This window comes from Leptosomus discolor, chromosome 2 (assembly GCF_034619465.1).
Source record: "Leptosomus discolor isolate bLepDis1 chromosome 2, bLepDis1.hap2, whole genome shotgun sequence".
NCBI lineage: Eukaryota > Metazoa > Chordata > Aves > Leptosomiformes > Leptosomidae > Leptosomus > Leptosomus discolor.
In genome coordinates, this window is record NC_141392.1 from 69,909,135 (window position 1) to 69,930,836 (window position 21,702).

Below are 21,702 nucleotides of genomic sequence, written 5' to 3' on the forward strand. Positions count from 1 at the left end.
CTCAGAGTAATAGCTAAGAACTTTCCTAATGACTTGCTCTTCTGAACAACGCAAAGTGTTTAATAGGAGCCAGTTAACAAAGTCTGAACTGGACACTTGCATAAATCTGTGTACATAACAGGAATAAAGTAAACTTTATGAGCGTGTGAATGGGTAATGTGATTTCTGGACTGTGTAAAAGATACAGTTAAAACCCCATAACTTCATCCAGTCAACCTGCAACATGAGAGTTAGTCTGAATCTTTCTTTTATTCCTTATTCTTTATCAAACAGTTCCCATGTCTTTTTTAATTTGGTCAGAGTAAATCAGGTCAGCTGAATTTCCTTTCATCCTTTTGCTGAGAGCTTTTTACCTATATTATTGCTTCCCACCTTTCTAAAGATAGCTGTATTGAAAGGAGAAATGATTTATGGATAAATCTTATTTTACGTGTTCCTTAGGTTCTTCAGGATAAAAAGATCTACCATATAGATACCATATAGATAGAAATATCTATATGGTCCAGAGGAGGGCCACAAAGATGATCAGGGTGCTGCAGCACCTCCCCTATGAGGACAGGCTGAGAGAGTTGGGGTTTTTCAGCCTAGAGAAGAGAAGCCTCCCAGCGCTTAAAGGGGGCTACAAAAAAGATGGGGAGGAATTCTCTATCAGTGAGTGTAGGGATAGGAGTAGGGGTAATGGTTTCAAACTGCAAGAGGTAACCTGGTCTAGTGGAAAATGTCCCTGGCCGTGGCAGGGGGGTTGGACTAGATGATCTTTAAGGTCCCTTCCGTCCCAAAACATTCTATGATTCTATGATTCTATGTTAATATTTATTCTAAAATATAGTCATTATATGCTATTTCAAACAAAGAACTGAATGAAGAATGTAGTTCAAGCACTATGGAAAGATGAAAATCTTACTGCTAGACCTATTTTCAAAATCCTGGAAACTGCCTTCATTCACTCAGTCTTGTTTAATTGGGCAATCACTAATTAATCACTTTTTTATACACAAAATTAAATTACAATAATCTGCAAATCCTGTGGTGCATGTATTGTTCTATGTGTGTTCTACTCCTACTTACACACACCCCATTTACATGAGCTTAATTATCTGGACCAGAACTGTATATCCAAACTCTCCTGGGTTCCTATGGCCTTCTCCACAGACTTCCTATAATCTGTTGTTCCCTGATGGGCCTGTGCTGAAAAATTACAAAAGGCACTTTAGCGACAGATCTGCCCCCTCCTCCTCTGCACAGAGTAGGTATGCTCAGTCTGCTGTTCCTTTCAAAGGATTACTGGCATGGAGTGAGGGGGGAAGAAAAAGAAGGAGACAGGAGACTCAAAATATTTTCCCTCTTCGACAAGAGTTTCTTAAGAACCAATGGAAAGGGGTGGTTCACCAGCCCTGAACAAGCTTCTGTAGCATGTCCTCCACTGAGCACTCACACAGTGCTGCTTTTAATCTCCTGGGCTCGTGTTCAACAGGTCAGTGACTTCAATCACTAATTTATTAAGAGGTTGTCCTAACATGATGAGGGAGGTTAGACCTTCTCCAGTCAACATTCAGAAAGGTGATAAAGATCAAGTACAGGCCATGTTATATCAGATTTCCTACATTTTAGGAAAACAAGGAAAAGATCTCTGTAAAAATTCCAACATATTACTCAAAGTGTTACCAACTAAAGCTTCACACCAATTTCTTTACCCCATGTAGTACAGTCATGTATGCCCAATGCATTAATGCTGGTATGAGCAAGATCTTGACCTACTACTCAATGCTGAATACAGATGTAAATGCACCACAGGCTCCTGAGCCACTGCAGCAGCATTGATGTCCAGCCCAGATGAGCCTGGCCTCTCAGATCCTGAGAGCACTTGCTGATGCTGCTGTCCCTGTTACCCGTAACAGGCATCAGACTCGCACAGTTCAGTATCTGTGTCTAAAAATGCAGGTGCTGATTAGTGAGCTGAATAGCTCAGTTCAAAATATATTGGCAATAAAGACTCTATAAGACGAACTCATAAAGCTGTCAGAAATCTCGGTGCCTTTCTGGGCTATGTGTTTTCCCTATAGCGTTCTGGATTACTCTGCTACATAAAGGTTTGTTTAGCACTGTGAATTCCCCATTCCCTCATCTTATTTGCCCAAACTGTAACTCATAAATTAATCAAAGCCTTATTCGCATGCCACCCTTTCCCCTCTTCATCACCTATTCAAGCCTCCTCAGTGGGCTTCTGTAAAGGTTAACCAGGTTACTGGGGCCTTCTTTTCACTCTTTGCAACTTGGTGTCTTACAATCTGTTTCTTAAACTGGATGTTTCTGGCAAATAAATATATATTGAAGGACACAGGAAAGTAAGGATTTTTAAGACTGCATATACATGCTAACTATGTGTCTTGGGAGTTTGTTATTATTCATATAAAACCAAATAAAGGAACGTTTTTAGATGAGGTATTAAAATTTTGTGTGGATTAATGTCTGCCTGGCACCTTATGCAATAAAAGAGGCACCATCGTACCTCATTCTCTTTGAAGGATGGGCTAAGTTTGCATGAACAAGGATGATGTCCAGACCAAAAACTTTACATAAAGCAGGCTATTTTTCATAAACTGATGCATAATGTTTTTATTTAAAGTAGAGACAGGAAAAATAAATCCCTGAATTTGGAGTTATCACTGGGATACTCTGTAGATCACAATCTCACAATGTTACCTTATCTATTTTATGAGGTAAACAAAATGTCTCCAATCTTAGAGTATAATTTTATTGGCAATAATTAAGGAGAACACTGGAAGAATATACTTTCCATTGTCTTGTGATAAAAGACATCTAAAGACTCCTTCTAAATTTATAAGTATCTCTTCAGCTTTTTCCTGAATTAAAGAAGAGTAAAGAAACCTACTTAAAATAATGAATATAAAAGCTGATTTTCTGTTGACATAAGAATATTCCAATAATGTGAGGCCAATGAAATTCTAATGTATAATTTGCCATGTGGTTTCTTTGGTAGATATCTTACTCAGCTAATCAGAGTAGAAGCTTATTCATCCAAAGTCTCTAACAGTGGCACTAAAAGCTCATGACATATCATATATAACTCCTCACTGAATTTTTCTAAGAAATTTACTACAATTGCTCTATGCTGAGTTATTAAAGTGACACCATTTGTGCTGTATGGATAATGTAAATTCACTCTTACTCTGTGTTCTATGATTTGTTTTCCAAATGAATGCTCCTTTTTTCCCTCTTGTTTGCTTTTGCCATGTTTTGGGATACCTTTGCATCATTTCTTATGTCAGTTATGTGTGGATAATAAGCCTATTTATTTTTATGCACAGATTGGTAGGGGAAATAAGTCAGTAGCTTGTATTTCTTTCTTGCCATATACATAATAGCACATTGTCATTAAAGAAACAAATGTGTTGATTTTCACTTGTTATGCAATGCTTGTTCTTCTTTTAAAGTAAAAGGAAAATGAAATAACATCTTGCCTTTAGCATTTTTCATCTTAACTTGTAACATACATTTGTTTTCTTTAAATGTAGAAAGTTATGTTATGAGACTCACCAACAGAAAAACACTGCTCAGTTAATATTTCCTCCTATTTCATAGTATCATAGAATCATAGAATGTATTGGGTTTGAAGGGACCTCTAAAGGTCACCTAGTCCAACCCCCTATAATCATCATTAACATCTCTAACTAGGTCAGGTTGCTCAGAGCCCCATCAAGCCTGACCTTGAATGTCTCCAGGGATGGGACTTCCACTACCTCTCTGGGCAACCTGTTCCAGTGATCCACCACCCTCATATTAAAGAACTTTTTCCTAATGTCCAACCTAAATCTACCCTTTTCTGGCTTATAACCATTACCCTTCATCCTATCGCTACAACCACTTGTGAACAGTTCTTCCCCTGCCGCCTTATAGGCCCCTTTCAGGTATTGTAAGGACGCTATAAGGTCCCTCCAGAGCCTTCTCTTCTCCAGGCTGAACAACTCCAACTCTCAGCCTGTCTTCGCAGGAGAGGTGCTCCAGCTCTCTGATCATTTTCATGGCCCTCCTCCGGACATGTTCCAACAGGTCCATGTCCTTCTTGTGTTGGGGGCCCAAGAGCTGGACGCAGCACTGCAGGTGAGGTCTCACCAGGGCAGAGTAGAGGGATGGAATCACCTCTCTTGACCTGCTGGCCACACTGCTTTTGATGCAGCCCAGGATATGACTGGCCTTCTGGGCTGCAATTGCACATTGGTGGCTCCTGTCCAGCTTTTCATCCACCAGTACCCCCAAGTCTTTTTCCACAGGGCTGCTCTCTAGCATGTCTTCTCCCAGCCTGTATTGATACTGTCAGTTGCTCCAGCCCAGGTGCAGGACAGTGCACTTGGCCTTGTTGAACCTCATGAGGTTCACCTGGGCCCACCTCTCCAGCCTCTCCAGGTCTTTGCGGATGGCATCCTTTCCCTCTGGCACATCGACTGCACCACCCAGCTTGGTGTCATCATCAAACTTGCTGAGGGTGCACTCAATCCCACTGTCAATATCATTCATGAAGATATTAAACAACTCCGGTCCCAGTATGGACCCCTGAAGGACACCACTTGTCACCATTTTCCACCTGGACATCAAGCCATTGACCACTACTCTCTGGAGTGACCATCCAGCCAATTCCTTACCCACTGAACAGTCCACCCATTGAACCTGTATCTCTCCAACTTAGAGAGAAGGATGTTGTGGGCGACCATGTCAAAGGCCTTGCAGAACTCCAGATAGGTGTCATCTGTAGCTATTCCCTTGAACATTGATGCAATCACTCCATTGTAGAAAGCCACTAGGTTGGTCAGGCAGGATTTGCCCCTAGCAAAGCCATGCTGATTGTCTTGGATCACCTTCCTGTCCTCCATATACCTTATCATATCTTCTAGGAGGATCTGTTCCGTGATCTTCCCAGGCACAGAGGTAAGGCTGACAGGTCGGTAGTTCCCAGGATCCTCCTTTCTACCCTTTTTAAAAATGAGGGCAATGCTTCCCTTTTTTCTGTCACCTGGGACTTCACCTGACTGTCACGACTTTTCATATATCATGGAGAGTGGTTCGGCAACTGCATCAGCCAGTTCCCTCAGGACTTGCGAATGCATCTCATCAGGTCCCATGGACTTGTGTATGTTCAGGTTCCCCAGATGGCCACGAACCTTGTCCTCACTTATGGTGTGAGGGATTTTGTCTCCTTGGTCCCATCTCGTGGGCCATTAACTTGAGAGCTGTGAGGAGAGAGGCTGCCAGTGAAAACTGAGGCAAAAAATTTGCTGAGAACCTCAGCCTTCTTGTTGTCTGTTGTTACTATCTCACCATTTCTGCTCATCAGAGGGGCTACACTTTCTTTGACCTTCCTTTTCTGGTTTACATACCTGTAGAAGCCTTTCTTTTTTTCCTTTGCATACCTCCAGCTGCGCCTTGGCTTTCCTGACCTCGTGCCTACACAAGGTCTCTGTACTCTTCCCAGGATATCTGTCCCTGCTTCCACTGCCTGTGCCATTCCATCTTGCCTTTTAGTTTGACCAGCAGGTCTCAATTCAGCCATGGCAGCCTCTGGCCCTCCTTTCTTACACCTGGGGATTGAGAGCTCTTGCGCTTCGTGGAAAGCGTCCTTAAAGGTCTGTCAGCTCTGCTCTGCTCACTTGTCCCTGAGGGGCATTTCCCAGGGGTCCTATTGACTAACTCCTTGGAGAGCTGGAATTTCGCTTTCTAAAATTTAAGGTCCTGAGTGTGCTTTTCATCTGCCTCATACCCCTTAGGACAGTGAACTGCACTAGTGCATGACCACTGCAGCCCAGGCTGCCTCCAATCTTGACATCCCTGATGATTTCACTGGCATTTGTGACCATCAGGTCCAATACCGCATCCCCTCAGGTAGGGCTGTCTATTTCCTGCCTTAAGAAGTGGTCATCTAGGCACTCCAGGAGTTTTCTGGATTACCTACACCTTGGCGTGTCACTTTTCCAACAGATGTCGGGGTTGTTGAAATCCCCCAGCAGGATAAGAGCCTGTGTGCGCGATGTCTCTTTGAGCTGGAGAAAAACGGCTTCATCAATAGGTTCCCCTTGATCGGGTGGCCTCTAGTAGACACCAGCCACAAGGCTCCCTTTGTTGTCTTGATCCCTAATTCTTGCCCATAAGCTTTCGACCTTCTCATGGCTATTCTATAGGGACAACTCTTCACACTCCATCCATTTCTTGACATAGAGGGTAACACCTCCACCTCTCCTTCTGCTCTTGCCCCTTCTGAACAGCTTGTAGCCACACTCCAGTCATAGGATTCATCCCACCAAGTTTCAGCAGTGGCTACCATGTCGTAGCCTTCCTGTAGCACGGTACCTTCCAATTCCTGCTGTTTGTTGCCCATGCTGCGTGCATTGGTGTAGAGGCACTTAAGCTGAGCTGCCAGCCATGTCACCTTTTTAGAGACACACCCCTTTATTCCCCCAAAGTGTTTCACGGATGTTACCCTGTTGGCTCCTATTTCCTCAGGAGCCTCTGGCTGACTTCTGTAAGACTTTGCCTGTGCTGCAGTGTCCACAGCATGCCTCAGGGCAGCAGGTTGAAGGCCCTTACTGTCACCCCATACCTCCAACCCTGTTGTGGCATCCTGCCGCTTATCACAGATAATCTTGATATTATTATCCCACTCCCCTTGTCATCTAGTTTAAAGACCTGTCAATCAGCCCCGCAATCTCTTGGGCAAAGACCCTTTTCCCCCTTTGAGAAAGGTATCTCCCATTTGATGTCAGCATTCCTGGTGTCATGTAGGCCATCCCATTACTAAAAAACCCAAAACTGTGGAAATGACACCAGCCATGAAGCCGTATGTTGATAGATTGGATCCTTCTGTTCCTTCCAATGTCACTGTTTTCAACTGGAAGGAGAGAATTAAAAATAACCTGTGCCCCAGATTCTCTCACTAACCGTCCCAAGTCCCTGAATTCTTCCTTGATCATTCTTGGACTACTAGTTGCTGCTTCCTCTCCATCCACATGGAAAATCAGTAGTGGGTAGCAATCTGTGTATCTCACTAAGCTAGGAAGTTTCCTAGTGACATCCTTAACCTGGGCTCCAGGGGGAGAGCAGATATCCCTGTGAGGAGGGTCTATGTGGCATACCGGACCCTCTATTCCCCTCAGACCAGAGTCACCTACAACTATAAACCTTCTTTTCTTCCTTTTGTGTGTGGTGGTGACACTGGCAGTAGGCCTGTCTCGCTATGTAGACAACTCTGGTGTAGCTTGCCCAATGTCTCCGTCCTCATTTGACTGTTCTTCCTCAACCAGAGTCACATATCTGTTGCTCAGAGACACCAGGGGAGGTGAGGTGGGCAAGAGGGGATTTTGACTGCTGCCCCTACCATGGACTTGCCTTCATTCACTCTTTTCATTTAGGCTTCTGCCTTTGGCCTGATAGGGGCAGGATACAGAGGCCCCTTGATCCTGGGTGGTCTCTGGTGGGTGCTCCCATTTCTGTTTCAAGGAGAGCAGAGCCTGGCTCCACCAGTCTATCTCCTGTTCTGCCTCCCTAATGCTCCTCATCCTTTCAGCCTCTTCGTGCAGCTCTGCCACCAGGCTGAGCAGATCATCCCCCTGTTCACAGCAGACGTGGCAGTTCTCATCACTGCAACATGTTGCCGGAGCAGGGCTCTGGCACTCCCTGCAGCCTGTGACATGGGCGGCTGCACGTTTCCGTGGGAGTTCTGTCTGGGTTCCCACATTCATTCTGGTGAGTGCAGAGATCACTGCCTTCCACCGGGCGGAGACCATGACTGAACTCTGCTCGTGCTCACAGGCAAGAGCGCTTACAGCAAGAAGGCCAGCTGCTTTGCTCTTCGTCGACTGAGCGTTGCTTCCAGTTTGGCTGCATTTAAATCTCTCGTGGTTGCCCCAGCCACGTCACCCTCTCAGCCTCGCCCATGTGAGAGATGCTGACTCCTGCTGGGTCTCACCACTCTTCCTTGGGTTCCTCCTGCCCTGGGAACCTCCCGTCTGCCTTGATCTACCGCTCAGCTACAGAACCCACCGCTGCTGTCGCTGATGTTTCACTCTTTGCCAACAGAAGACTAAAGACTTTCTATCTACTTATTCATTGTTATCATTTGCATGAGAACTAGATCTTTGCCTTGAAGAGTCTGCATGTCACTGCTGCTGCATCTTTCCATACCATCTTCCTAACCTGACCCATCTTCACCTCTGGAGTAGGACATAGAAGGAAAGCACAAGGTGAATGTTGGCTTTAAGCCAGCTTTATGTTTTTCCCCTTCTGGGACCAGCAGGAAAGTGATCAGTTGAGAGCAGAAGTTTGAAAAGTCTTCAGGGAGTCCCTGTTTAAACTCCTGATGAAAACCTGCTCCCTGGAAGGGAAACAGGAGTGGTGATCTCAGTAACCTTGGCTCAGAGGGTGGGGAAGTTGATGCACCATGGAAAGTGTCCTCCACTGATAGATGCATCCAGAAGCTGTAAGAGTCAAAAGTGCTGAACCTGCTTTAGGAGCTGGAAATCATAGGAAATCTCAGGGAGAGCTGCTACACGGATGACAAAAAACCCTCATGGGAATATGCCACAAAACCCACAAGGCCAAAGGCAATGGTTTGTGCCTGTAGCTGTAATCATGGCTGCTGATCTTCGATATCACAAATGTGCACACAGAGTAAAATGTTCAAGTTGGGTAGCTGTTGCCTCAAGGCTTCCTATATAGTCAACACAGAGGTTTCTTCAAAGGGTTTCGGTCTTCACACTGGAAGTTTTCTCTCAATCCCCTGAAGGAGTCCACCTGCTGCTGTGAAGACCAGGCTCCATCTATCCCTGAACATTGTGATTTCTCCAGCAGCTTCAGCCACCCTAGAAGTGCACTTTTCCTGTTACATCTCACACTTAGAGCCAGATGGATAAGTGGGATCGCTTCCTGGTACCCTGGCAGCCATGATTAGACTTAACTTATTTTGGAAGGGATCTTCTTGTAGATTTATCTGTTGGTTAACTTTCATTTGGAACAAACGGCATGTTTTTTCTAGATACTTAGGTACTATATCCTGTCAGATGGAGTGCAATTTGGTCTACTCAGCATCGTACAAACTGTGATATTCTCTCACTCAAACCACATTCATAAGCCTATGAAATTACTTCCTCACTTTGGAAAAAACTATATCCTCCTAATGTTAGTATATACTTAAGGGGTCAAGAGGCTATTGCTTAAAAAGTACAGAAATAGTAGTTGTTTATACAACATAATATATGTTTTTCCTGTGCTTACTGACCCTGAATGCATGTACCCTGAAGGACCGAGGTAAAAAAATTAAGCTTCAGCCCATCAGAGAAAACAGAATAATCCTTTCTGCTTCATGAAGTTTTGGATAAGATCCTAATCCTGTGTCATTACTTGCATTTTCCCCTTCTCTTTTCCAGTTTCTCCCTTCTGTGAGGTCTCTACAGAGTGATCTATAGTAACTTCTACACTTGCATTTGCTACTAACAACATCTCAACTTAAAAAATATAAGGCGGTCACTAGTGAGGATGTAAAGATAGGTCAAGGCTGTATCTATTTATGTCACAATTTTAGTCTTAATTTTTAAATATTTGTGGGTTTTCCTTTAAGTGTAGAAGGGCAGTCCTATTTTCTAAGTCTCAAAACCCTAATCATCTCCCTACAGATTGTCCGAAAGGAAAAAATCCCAAGAATCCAGAGGGGTTAAAGGAAAAAGGTAAGTGAAGAAGTTAAATTCAGAACTGAATATCAGAACAGCTATTCAGTGCTAGAAACAGGTCTTGAGTAGGAATATATGAGGATGGAAAGCCAAACCCATGCTGGTTCATGTTTAATTTTATCCATTACAGTGTTTTTAACGACATTTGTACTGTACAGATCCACAGCAGGGTCCCTGGTAACTAACTGGGCTTCTTTTAAATGCAGAAATTTGATTTTGCGTCCTGGGGGAAATACTAAAATGTATTTATATACCACCTTTGGATGTTAGTCTGTAAAAACAAGATGTCTAAATCCCATAGTGATATGGGATAGATCCCACAGTGTAGGGGAAGTTCCTACAGGGAACTAGACTAAATCTGCTTCATGGCTCTATGGCTTAAGAATGTGGTTGACTGAGAATAAGACTGTCTGAGGCTACTGACAGATCCAGGTGTTTGAGGGTGACTGATATAAGCCAGGGTTTTTTCCTAATTTGTTGGCAACACAGACATATATGTCTCTAATGTTTTCAGTTGCAGGAGGCTGGCCTGCTAGCTGTGCACACAGAGGTCACAGATTGTTTGACAGTGCCTATTTGGAGAAAACCCTATTTGTTGCAGCGTGACGTGCATTGAACACTAATGCAAAGAATTATAGAATTCATGGGCACTGATAACTTTCTGCAGAGTACTGAAACAGCTCAAAAACTTAGGGAAAACTTCAAGGGCTAGCAGAACTGTGCCTGGTTCCTGAGCTATAAAGGCACATCTGAGGTCCAAATTGTGACGAAGTCACATATTTTTGAAAGCTGGATATATTCAATGCAGTGCAGATTACGGCTATCATAGTGCAGAGTACTGAACAGACATACAACAAAGTGATGCGCTTCTGTGAGAAATGTATTATTCCTTGTGAAAACTGTAAGGAATGAAGCCAGGCCACCAACTGGGGCTCAGGATTCTCCTCTTTGTCGCAGTTGTCTGTCAATGAATCTCACCTGGGCACTACAACAAGATCACAGTTTTCCTTTATCCATGCTTATCCAACTTCTGGATTTTCTTTTGTCCTTGGGTTCTGCCTTGACAGGTATAAGAAAGAGAGAACTAGAATATCAATGTTTTTTCTCATCTCCTTTAATACTTTGTCATATACCGCAGAAAAATTAACGATACAATTATGCTCTTGGACTATTCATTGTGACATAAAATATATGAGTACATTTAAAGGATGAGCACTTCTCTTATTTTACACCCAGCTTGGTTCTGATTTCAAGAGGCTATATATACACAGGAAGTGAAATCCTGTTCACAGGCAATACTCATATGGCCTCTTTGATATTAAAAGAATAATGGAGTTCTGAATGAGTAACTCCTCCTTTTGTCACTCCTGAATAAAGAAAACTTGCACTTACCTTTTTCAGCAGCCTCTGTCTTTCAACTATTCCTAATATTTTAATTGTATCAATATGGATTAATTTTTTATTTGGGTTCAGCAAATGAAAAATCCATTGATGTCAACTGTTCTATAGAATTGCCTTCCTCTTTGTAAGATATTGTTCTTCATTGCCTACTTGAGAGACAGCTTAACAGTTTCCTCAAAATGCAAAGAAACTATTGACATATTGAAGGCTTATTATTTTGCATATCCAAGTCTAAAAGGATGAATGGATGACCTCGTTGTTTTGTCCTGTTCTTTATTTCCGTGCTGTTAAATCCATTTAATTATCACATCTTTTTTTTGCTCACTACATATCAAGTTGTTTGACTTGCTTTCTTTTCAAGTGTCATCTTATTGCTCCAGCCTGACTTGTGATAAATGTTAAATGTTTCTTTCTAGAGACTGGTAAAAGAAAAGATGTGAAGCCTCCAGCAGCCTTAAAGGAAAAGGGTAATGTCTTAACATTATGTGGTCGAGAAATAACCAGTCACACTCATGAAAGCATCTGCTGGTATCTCAGTGAAGTTTTAATATACTTTGTATTAGAGACTTTTGGTGAAAAGGAACTAAACCTAACTTCTTCTCACTTAATAGATCTGATATATTGAAAGGAGCAGTGTCTGACACAATTCAGAAATAATAAAGTCATAACCCTTATTGTAGTGTTCTTTAACTGTTGTCTGACCTGCACAGCCAATATTGCAGTGGGAATTCTGGTCTATTCTGAGTGAATTAGTAACAGAACTGTTACTGAATTCATTGACAGGCTAAAATAGTAGGCTGCAGAGGAATGAGTACATGATTTGAACTGCAGAAACTTTGCCAGCTAATTTAGTGGGAATTATTTTTGTTTTGCTTTCAAATCTTAAGTTAAGCCTTTTATTGAAGTAATCAGAAATTCTAATTCTTAACACTTCCCTGTTTTGCACATTTGGTTGATCTGATGTTATGCATGTTTATTATAGTACTGATGGGCACAGTGTATACTCATATCACTAACTTTCTCCTTCCATTTTTGATCTTCGTATCTTTTCAGACTCTTCAAAAGGAAAAGAAATTAAGGCTTCAACGATGGCTAAGGAAAAAGGTAACAATCCCGAGTTGAGCTAAGCCTTAGCATAAGATTTAGTTGAAAAAATAAATCCACTGTGCAAGTATTCCCAAATAAAGTCGTAGTTTCTTCACTTAGCCATCCATAAATATACTTGAATGGCATCCTTTGCTGCTCGACATTCTTTTTACCTGCTCATGAATGAGACATGCGTATTGGGCTATACAAGCAAGTTGTATCAGTGGTACTTTATAAACCCCAAAGATATAAGGAATAATTTTCTTCTTTCTTAATTTCATCTAATTCTTTCTGTTTAAACTTTGTCATTTCAGATTGCATTTTACTTTTTTTCTATAAGACATTTTTTGATTGTGCTTTTGTCTCCCTTTTTACATTGAATTATCAGCACTAGCCATAAAATAAAAATCAGTTACAAATTATAGCACCTCTTAAATACTAGGCATTTTTAGGCAGTGATAAAACTGTGATTACAATTAGCCAACTACTTTCAGGTTTATTTATTCATATCAACTAAATGCAAACAAAACTTAGTTTTATTTTGACACTGTATATTGATTAAATACCACTTGTTCATTAGAAAGCAGTCTCTCAGGTTAAATGTGTAAATAATTTAACATGAATAAGAACATGTAATAACTTGCTAACTAGTAACAATGATTTGAGCCATGGGAATATAGCAGTCAATCTTAAAAACTTCCAGTCGGTTTTGAAAACTACTTCAGATAATTTGATAATATTACTTCCTATCTTTAGGTTTTCCCTGAAGATCACCAGAAATAATGAAGCAATATTTTCTCTGACAAAGTTATGAAAGACAACATTTGCAAGTTTTTAAGTGCAGCTATTTCACATAGTGTATGTAGGTAGCATATAGCAGAATAGTAGAAATCAGCTAGTAATTTGCACAGTTGTACCATTCTGAAAGAAAATGGGGCTTAAGTGCAACAGAAGGAACTAGGGCTTAAACAGTCTGAAGCTCTTTGAAGTAGTCAAAGTAGATGAACTTGGATTGTCAGTCCAAGATCAAGGACTTCAGAAGGACAGGGACACATTATTGTCCCATTTCTTTTAGTTTACTTTAGTCAACAGGGAGTACAGAAGGGGGCGGGGGGTGGGGGGGTGTATTGATTATTGGTTTGATGCAACTTGGCCTTTTTATTTTGCACTTCAGGCAAACAAGGACTATGGTGTTCCTGCTAGGTTCTTGCAAACATATCTGTGAAACATAGGTAGCCTCATGAAGAGTTAAACATTGATTAGACCCTTAATTATTAGTCTATTGATCTTCGCATTGAGTTTCTTATCTAAATTTTGTCTTCAGGTCTCCATAAATACTTCAGGTTTGAACATTGATTTATTTAAATTTAAGTGATAATAAAAGTAAAATACTATTCATTATGAAAGATCAAATATTATAAAGAAGTAATACGCATTTGTGAGCTTTTAGCTGCACTGCTAAAGAATCAGCTTCAGTGAAGTGTCAAACACCCACAAAAAAATAAGTATTTAAAAAGGACTTAATTAACTCAGTTTGATCAGCCAGTGAAACAACTGGTGAATAACAGCTCCTTTCAAGTTCTAAAACCGAGTTCTTTCAAGAACGGACATGTTTAATTAAACATTGTAGAATTTCACTGACTGCACATAAAGTGGTTTATGCTCAGTATATCTGAGAACAAAAGTCAGTACCAAGAAGTGATTAATTCCACCATCTTTGTTTTTAATATAAAATTAAGTCTTCTTCCCATAGCTGATAGAACACCTGCAAGTTTTTCCTTATAATTATAGCTGTAGAAAATATGAGCCATGGTCCCAGTGAATTTTCATATCACACAGAATTTTTCCACATGGAAATTATAGAATAAAATATTGTAAGAGATGTAACCGATTCTGTGTTGTGACATCTTACAGTCCTATAGTTTCCCACTTGTCAAAACAGAAGAAACAATGTTTGAATTTTTAGTGCAGAGTATGTTGAGTTTAACTCCACTGCAGTACAAGGTCACATTAGAAACACTTGTAATTATTCTGATAAACAACAATGGCTTGGGTGAAGTCTGAATGAGAACTGATTGTTTTTTATAGTAACAGCAGCATATTTGAATGAGGAATGCTGTAATTTAGTGGGGACTAACAACGCTGAGTCTGCACAGCCTTTACCAGCTTCCTAAGTGAGAGGCGCACTACTCGCTTCAGTTTTTCCTAGTGGCTTGCCTACAGCCTTGCATATCATCTGTGGATGTACTTGATTCCTTGCACAGCTCACTGAGAGCGACTGATATCTCACAGCTCTGAGAGCATTTGTCTTTGACTCTAATTGGCTCTATAAGAAAATATTTGGATTAGATGCTGTCAGACACATTATCAGGCCAACTTCCTTCTTTTTAAGTCTTGCATATCTTAGTTAATAGGTAAACTGAGTGTTCTGAGACGGACTGCAGATACTTCAAGGCCCCTGGAGCAAGACTGCAACAGAAAAGCGTAACGAATAGGAAGATCTCAGGTTGTATAGATGTGCATAGTGATGCCACCTTAGTGTCTGCAATAGGATTCAGTCATTTTCTAGTCACCAAAGTTCGTGACACAGCAAATCTTATACAAGCTCTCTCTGAAGGCAGTTCAGCACAGTGGCTGCAGGTTTTAAAAAGTTGTTCTGTTTTTTCTGTTTCATGTGACAGATCTTCATAAGCCATTTCTTAGCTGCTGGGATTCATATGAATGCAGCACTTCCAAAAGCAAATACAACTAACTCAGTGACACTGAATATGTATGACAAGACATTGACATTTTGTCAGAAGAGTGTAACCCCAATGGATAAAGTGGCTTTAAGCATCCATGTGGGATGCTGTGCTTCACTAAACCTCTCTTTCTTAACAATGATAAGTGACATGTCGCATCAATCAGGCAGACAGTTTGAGAAAAGCCTCTGTAGGGAAAAGTGTTCCAGAAAATTTGTGACCATTGCCCTGTAAAGAAGTGCAAACAGGATGTCACCTTTATGAGCACTGGTACTTTTTTTTAGCCGACTGAGAGTACTCACGGAGCTTCTTCAGTGGACATCTCAGTTTAAGCTAACCAACCAAAAAATGACTGCAAAATAGCAGTCATTTGATTAGCACTTGCCACTTGACAGAGATCTCTCAAATCCAGTGTAAATTGCATTAGTAGAAGTGGCCACAGTGTGACCCCTTTGTTAAGATAAATACATTTTTGAAATGTGAAAGTCAAATTCACACAAGCTGGGTATAGAATTGCAATAGATAATCCTGAATAATAGAGAACCTAAACATAAGGTAGAAATATTAGGTATATAAAAAATTGCAGTATCGGCCTCTTCAGATTTTCCATCCATCACAGAACACAATTGCTGAACATTGCCAATAAGAAACACTTCAAGAAAACATCAGAGCTTTAAAATTCAGACACTAAGATAATGACAGATATATAAATAACAGGACTGAGTCGTACTGGGAAGTATAAAATTCCCATTGTGAGTCAGCATTTCTCTGTAAAAAGTCTTCACTAAACATTAGAAAATAAGAGAACAGAAATAACATACGTAGTATGCATGAATATAATTTTATAAAAAGAAGGAGATAAAATTTTAATTCCAAAAAGCAGTTATATGAATTAAAGATGAGATATGTTTTTATGGCAAACTGAATTGTAACTTTGTCCTTATGGCTTGATACTTGATTTTTAAAATTATCTTATTTTAAGGAAAAAATTCAAGCTCAGTAAGTAGCATCTGCATATATAGGTACAAATATACATTCAGTAGTCAAAACAGGTTTGTAAATGAAAGTACATCTACTGATACTTCAGGTATTTTCTGGAGGTAGGGACTGCTACATGCTGGGACTTCCAGATCTCCAGGTCTCCCTAACAGCAGTCTGAAAAGTCCTCTGAATGCATATCTATAACTCTTTATTTATACATGCTTCTGCAACAGAACAACATTATTGTTTCACATAATATTTGAGGTCAGAAACCAGGATTCTCTCTGACTGGGACAATGTGCTTCTCAACAGCTGACAGAATCAGGCTCCCTCTGGTTTATTGTCATGCTATGGCACAATTGCACCCTTTTCTGCACAGATGCTGTGAAAAAGTGTCCTTTTCCAAAAACACTTTGTGCTTTAGGCACTCTCTCTGAAAAGTGAGACTGGCAGAAAGAGATTTACACCCTCTGATGAAGCAGAGAGATCAGATCCCTGAGTAGCTCTGCCCCATTCCTTGGCCTTTTGTGATATTTTCAGAGAGTTGTGACTATCCTTGGGACTGTGCTTGAATTAATCCTCCTAAGTTTTAGGTATCAAGTCTCAAGGACTCATACAGGGATTGGAGAAGTCAGGTTTCTGCCAGTGGTCAGCACTTCCCGTTCATGAACTGTCGATGAGAAGCTGGACCAGACCCTACTCACAGTCAAAGAGAGCTTGCTCAGGATTGTAACCACGCTCTTACTGCCTCTCCCCACTGACTTTATAGAGGGCTTGATAATCCATGTAGTAGGAATTCTGCTGATCTATGTTGCTTTTATTCTAGGCAATGTGCTTGTGTGTTCTCACCAAGACATTGCTGGTAACAAAAAGAAAAACACTGTAAACTTTTTGAGGGGTTATCTAGTGAATTAAATTTTTCTTAGTAGCTCTGACAGCCATGTGTTACAAATCAGGACAAAAGGGGTAATCAAGTTACGCAGGGGAGTTCAACCATGGCATCATCCTTGCCATTAATAATAAAATGCATGAAGATAATTGAATAAGAAGTTATTTCTTTAAACCTAGTTATTTCACTAAAACCTGGACCTGAGGAGGAAAAGGGCAGGAAAGGTATTTCCTGCTGCTGAATGAGAACCATTCTAAACACAGATGGTCCAACTAATTTAAAGGCTAAATTGTTCTCTCTGTTGTTCACTATACTGGTTCTTTTCCTGTGATTGGGAAGACCTGAGAGAGAAATATCAGTTTATACAATTCTTAAATATTTTAAAACAGTACCTTCTTCTCAAGCTATGAACAGATGGACAATTTATGGTGAGATGGGCAAAGACAGTATCAACTTAGTGAATGCCAGCTGCTTTGCTGTAGCTGCCTACATGAGGTGGTTTTCTCTTCAGCATAATAACATGCACATGAACAGTTATTGGAGGACCTGACACAGGGGATGAGCCTGCATTTGATCTTGTTGTACTGTAACTTAAATGTCTATAACCGAAATAAATGTAAGAACTCCATCAACTTCAGTCAGATCAGTTACTGTCTGTCTCAAAGTGTGTCAGGGTAAACACAATATTTTAAATTACTCCAGGGTTATTCAGAGTTTCAAAAATCAGTCAGAAACCTGGTGAAATTATGATTAAAATCAGAATAAATACAAATATCAGGAAAATCACATCAGAGAGATCTAGCCTGCATGGTTTCTGCAAAAGAGAATTAGATCTTAGTAGTAAGTGTTTGGAACACCTTAATAAAGTCATGAGCACAGCATTTATGGGGTGGTATGTCCTCGGAAAGTTCCAATATAGGAAATACTGCAGAAACTAAATAGCTGCTGCCTAAGAGGCACAGTATTGAAGGAAATAAATATCTGATAAGGAAGCAGAGAGCAATTGATCAATTTTCATCTTGCAGTCCCTTTACAGAATAATTGCTTATGATTCCTTGTCTGGACTCATGTTATATTCCTTAATTAACAGGAAAAGACAGAAATAGTAATGTAATGAAATTTTCAGATTACATAAAATTAGTTAATGAATTCAGGATCAGAAGGGGCTGTGATACACTGAATTTACAAGGTGAATGGACAGCATGATGGCGAAGGAAATTTAGTGTCAATAAACAATGTAATATATACTGGAGGGAAAACATTAAAGAATATAATTTGTCTCTAAATTAACCATGTAAATTCAAGAAAGGACCTATGTATTACTGTAGACAAGACAGTGAAAAACTTTCTTCCATATGCAGATGCATTAAGAAAAATGCATATAGTGTTTTAAAGCCATCGCATAAAACAAAGATGCATCTTGTCTGGAGTGTTGTGTACGGGATGCTTACATGATAATGTGGCATGGGAGTGGGCTAGGAAAGAGCAACAAAAGTCTCATGGAAAGATGAATAGGAACGTTTTAGATTATCTTTGAGATTAGTATGATCATGATAAGATTTTTATATCACAAATCTAAGTCAAGGGCTCTTCAGAAACACTCCAGAGGAACTCTATATCTATACAGAAATGCAGTTTTCATAGTCTAAATTTTCATAATTAATTATTGTAAATTTAGAAAGGAAGTTATGTGCTGGGATGTAAACCAGTGGCTTGTTATAAGAAAATAACAGGAAAATTTGTGGAAGAAATCTCTTCTTTGGCAGTATTCAGACTAAATATCTGTTCCTGATTACTACTGGGTCATAAAGCTACATGGAACAGACTATTGTTAGTAGGAAGCAGTGTTTTCAAGATTTTTGGTTTTCAAGATTTTAAAGGTTTCAGAAATGTTTCTGTTTGCTGAACAGCTCAGAAAAAGATCCCTCAGAACCATCATTATCTATGGGATTAAAGGACTGCTAGTGATCTAAATTCAAGTTTCTGATACAACTTAAAAAAAATAGAACCGTCCTGAACTTGATTTGTGTTGGGTTTTTTTTCCTCCATGAAAACGCTTACTACATTGACACACTTTTGTGACTTTTCCACCACTGGAAATTTACCATTATTTTCCTACCCCACTGAAAAATTTTTGAACGGGGTCTGCCACAGTTCATAATGATATTTCTTTCCCCATTCCCAAAACATAAAGACAATAAAAGACAATGGTGCTTACTTCCAGTTCTGGAGTAGCTGTCAATCTGAATACATGATCCCTGAAAATGGGATGTGTATCTTTGATGAACATATTTACTTTGTATTATACCTCGATTAACTGGAAATGTATGATTGGATTTGGAAAGGTCTAGGAAAGGAAGACTGTGATTTAAGGCTATTAACATAGTCCTCTTTGAACAGGTTTGTAGGTACAAATTCCTAATTCAAGAACCAGACAATACCTCTCATAAGTACAGTGCAAAAAAAGTTGGCTTAAGAATTTGTTCTTTCTCCAAATAAGCAAGTCAAAAAAGAACACAGCCAAGAGCATCTCTCATATCTGAGCAGCACATTTTCTAGTTCATCATTCTACTTTATTTCATGTCCTTCCCTGACCAGCTACAATATATTACTCACATTTGTTCTCAGCAGGTAATCTGGCTTTTTATCAGCTGTAAACCAAATTCCTTGGGTAATCTATCCATATTTTTGCTGCGTTTCAGGTACAAACACATTGCTCAGCTTCTGAAAGAGCAAAGTAAAGTATGGTGTTTGTGCTCTTTTTCATTTATTACTTGTCATTTTAAGGTTGTATAACAGGATTTGATCAGAGCAATGCTATTGGCAACAGCAGTCAGAACGAGGTCTCTTCTGTCTCTTAAGATTTGTTGAGTATTTACAGTACATTCCATCGGAAAAACTATGGCCAAGGTGAAAATTCAAACAGATGTCACAACAGGATATAATAGCATAGCAACAGAAATAGTGCAGTGACAGGCACAGACGGACCTTGCTCTGCCTGTGCTTGCCTCGGGACCAGAAGCATGGTAAACCACATCCTGTAAGCTGGCAGGACAGAAGTCGGGAAGACCCCAGAGGTGCACTGCATGTTCACTTACAAGGCAGTGCCCAGAGTCTTGATATTTGGGGGTTCTGTTGATTTGGGAGTCTCTCCTACACACTTCAAGTGGCACAAGTATGTGTTTCGAAAGCCGTTGAGGATCCTATAGCTGCTTCTGGAGGAAAAATACTAAATCTGCTGTAATGACAGTTTTGTGAAAGGTGCACTTCACAGCTTCGATATGTACATCCCCTAGGAAAGCAAAGTGATTGCAAAGAGGACCAGAGCCTGGAAACCTTGTGCCTGTTTTTCACTAATTCTAGTCATGAAATCTTTTTTCAACTGCTGGGCACATTCCTGAGATATTAAAAATTTATTTCATTCTCAAAGCAGAGTAAGTGGTAGAAAATTTGAAAAATCTTTGAAATCAGAATCTTTTTTTTTTTTTTGCCATAGGCCATTGATAGATAGCATTTCAGTGATTTCAGGTTTAACCTTTTCCTTTTTGATCTGTTTTATCAAAATGTACTAACCGTTTGAAATCAAAGGACTTTTCATTTTAAGAAAGCTGAAGAGGCAGAGATCAGCACCCAAACCCAAAATGTAAACACCTGGTACTGTGTCTACTCCCTCTTTTGTCCTCATGACCCTTGATTTCTGTCCTGCGCAAGGGCACGTTCTCAAAAGGAAGGGCAGAGCCCTGCTGCTGCTTGTTTCCTTTCCACTTCCAATGCCACATCAGGTCCAGGTGCTAAGAACTTTTTTCTGTGGAGTAAGAGCTCTGAATTTCAATTCCTCTGTCTTCTTTTGCCTACAAGTGATACCCTAAGGCAGAGGCTTACTACCATCACTTCTAGCAGACACATTTCAAAATAAAGTGACATCTGTAACTACATTTTTAGGAGGTTCAGTCCTATAAATGTAGGCTGGTGAATGGATGATGTATGGATTTCAAATGGGCTTACATATGAGCTTGGCTCAGCTCCACCAGGATTGCAGCAGTCTTCTGTAAATGCAGATAACATTCCCATTTTAGATACCTCAGTCCTTTTAGTAAAGTTTTGATATGTTTTCACAGTACCTATTACAGATATATGCAAAGTTTTATTGGAATCCCAAGCTGAGCTTTAGGGGGGCTTTTATTCTATCTCCAGAGTTTGAATACTGGTCACACAACACAACTTGCTCTGGGGAACAAATTCCACGTTGTTTAAACCAAATGTAAAGTTTAAAGCAGCAGTTTCCTTCCGGTCTCTTTCCAATGCTCCTTCCCATAAAACTCATGCTATGTGATTGCACGATCAGGTCTTGCAACTCCCCATGTTAGGCAGAGGCTTAGAAACCTGAACATCACTTCAGGTGGTTGTTTTACTTCTTATTTTATGCCTTAGTTTACCACAGACAGCTTTAATAGCACATATTTCTCTTAAACAGATGATGTTTCAAAACCTTCCTCTAAACTTCCCTTACCCCTTCATGCCTTCCCATTCCAGTCTATCCTCCTTTGTTGTTGATTTCGAAATATTCACCCTGTGCCTTTATCTCCCAGTATTAGTGTCTGGGAGGAATGATGACTTTGTGACTGAAGTTAGGTGTGAGAATCTAGAAATCGGCAATTTGCTCTCATCAGTTGCAGAGCTGCGTGTCTGTGAGGAAATCCTCCATCTTTCTGATCATCCGTTTCTCCATCTGGCAAATAAATCTATTCCTGTACTGCATAATATATGTATGGTTTGCGATATGTACACAAAAGTCTCACAGATAGGTGTTTGAATGATTTTTACTGATATTACATGTTATTAACTTCGGTTGTGAAAATATAGTATTTTTATT

General features: G+C 40.2%; 1 protein-coding gene across 1 annotated transcript in view; it reads left to right on the forward strand.

The window, feature by feature from the left end:
• TRDN (triadin) overlaps positions 1-21,702 on the forward strand; it is a 200,220-nt gene that overhangs the window by 132,045 nt on the left and 46,473 nt on the right. Inside the window, exons 27-29 of the mRNA XM_086461253.1 lie at positions 9,678-9,728; positions 11,549-11,599; positions 12,186-12,236. Coding sequence (XP_086317379.1) covers positions 9,678-9,728; positions 11,549-11,599; positions 12,186-12,236 — 153 coding nt within the window. The remainder of the gene's footprint in view (positions 1-9,677; positions 9,729-11,548; positions 11,600-12,185; positions 12,237-21,702) is intronic.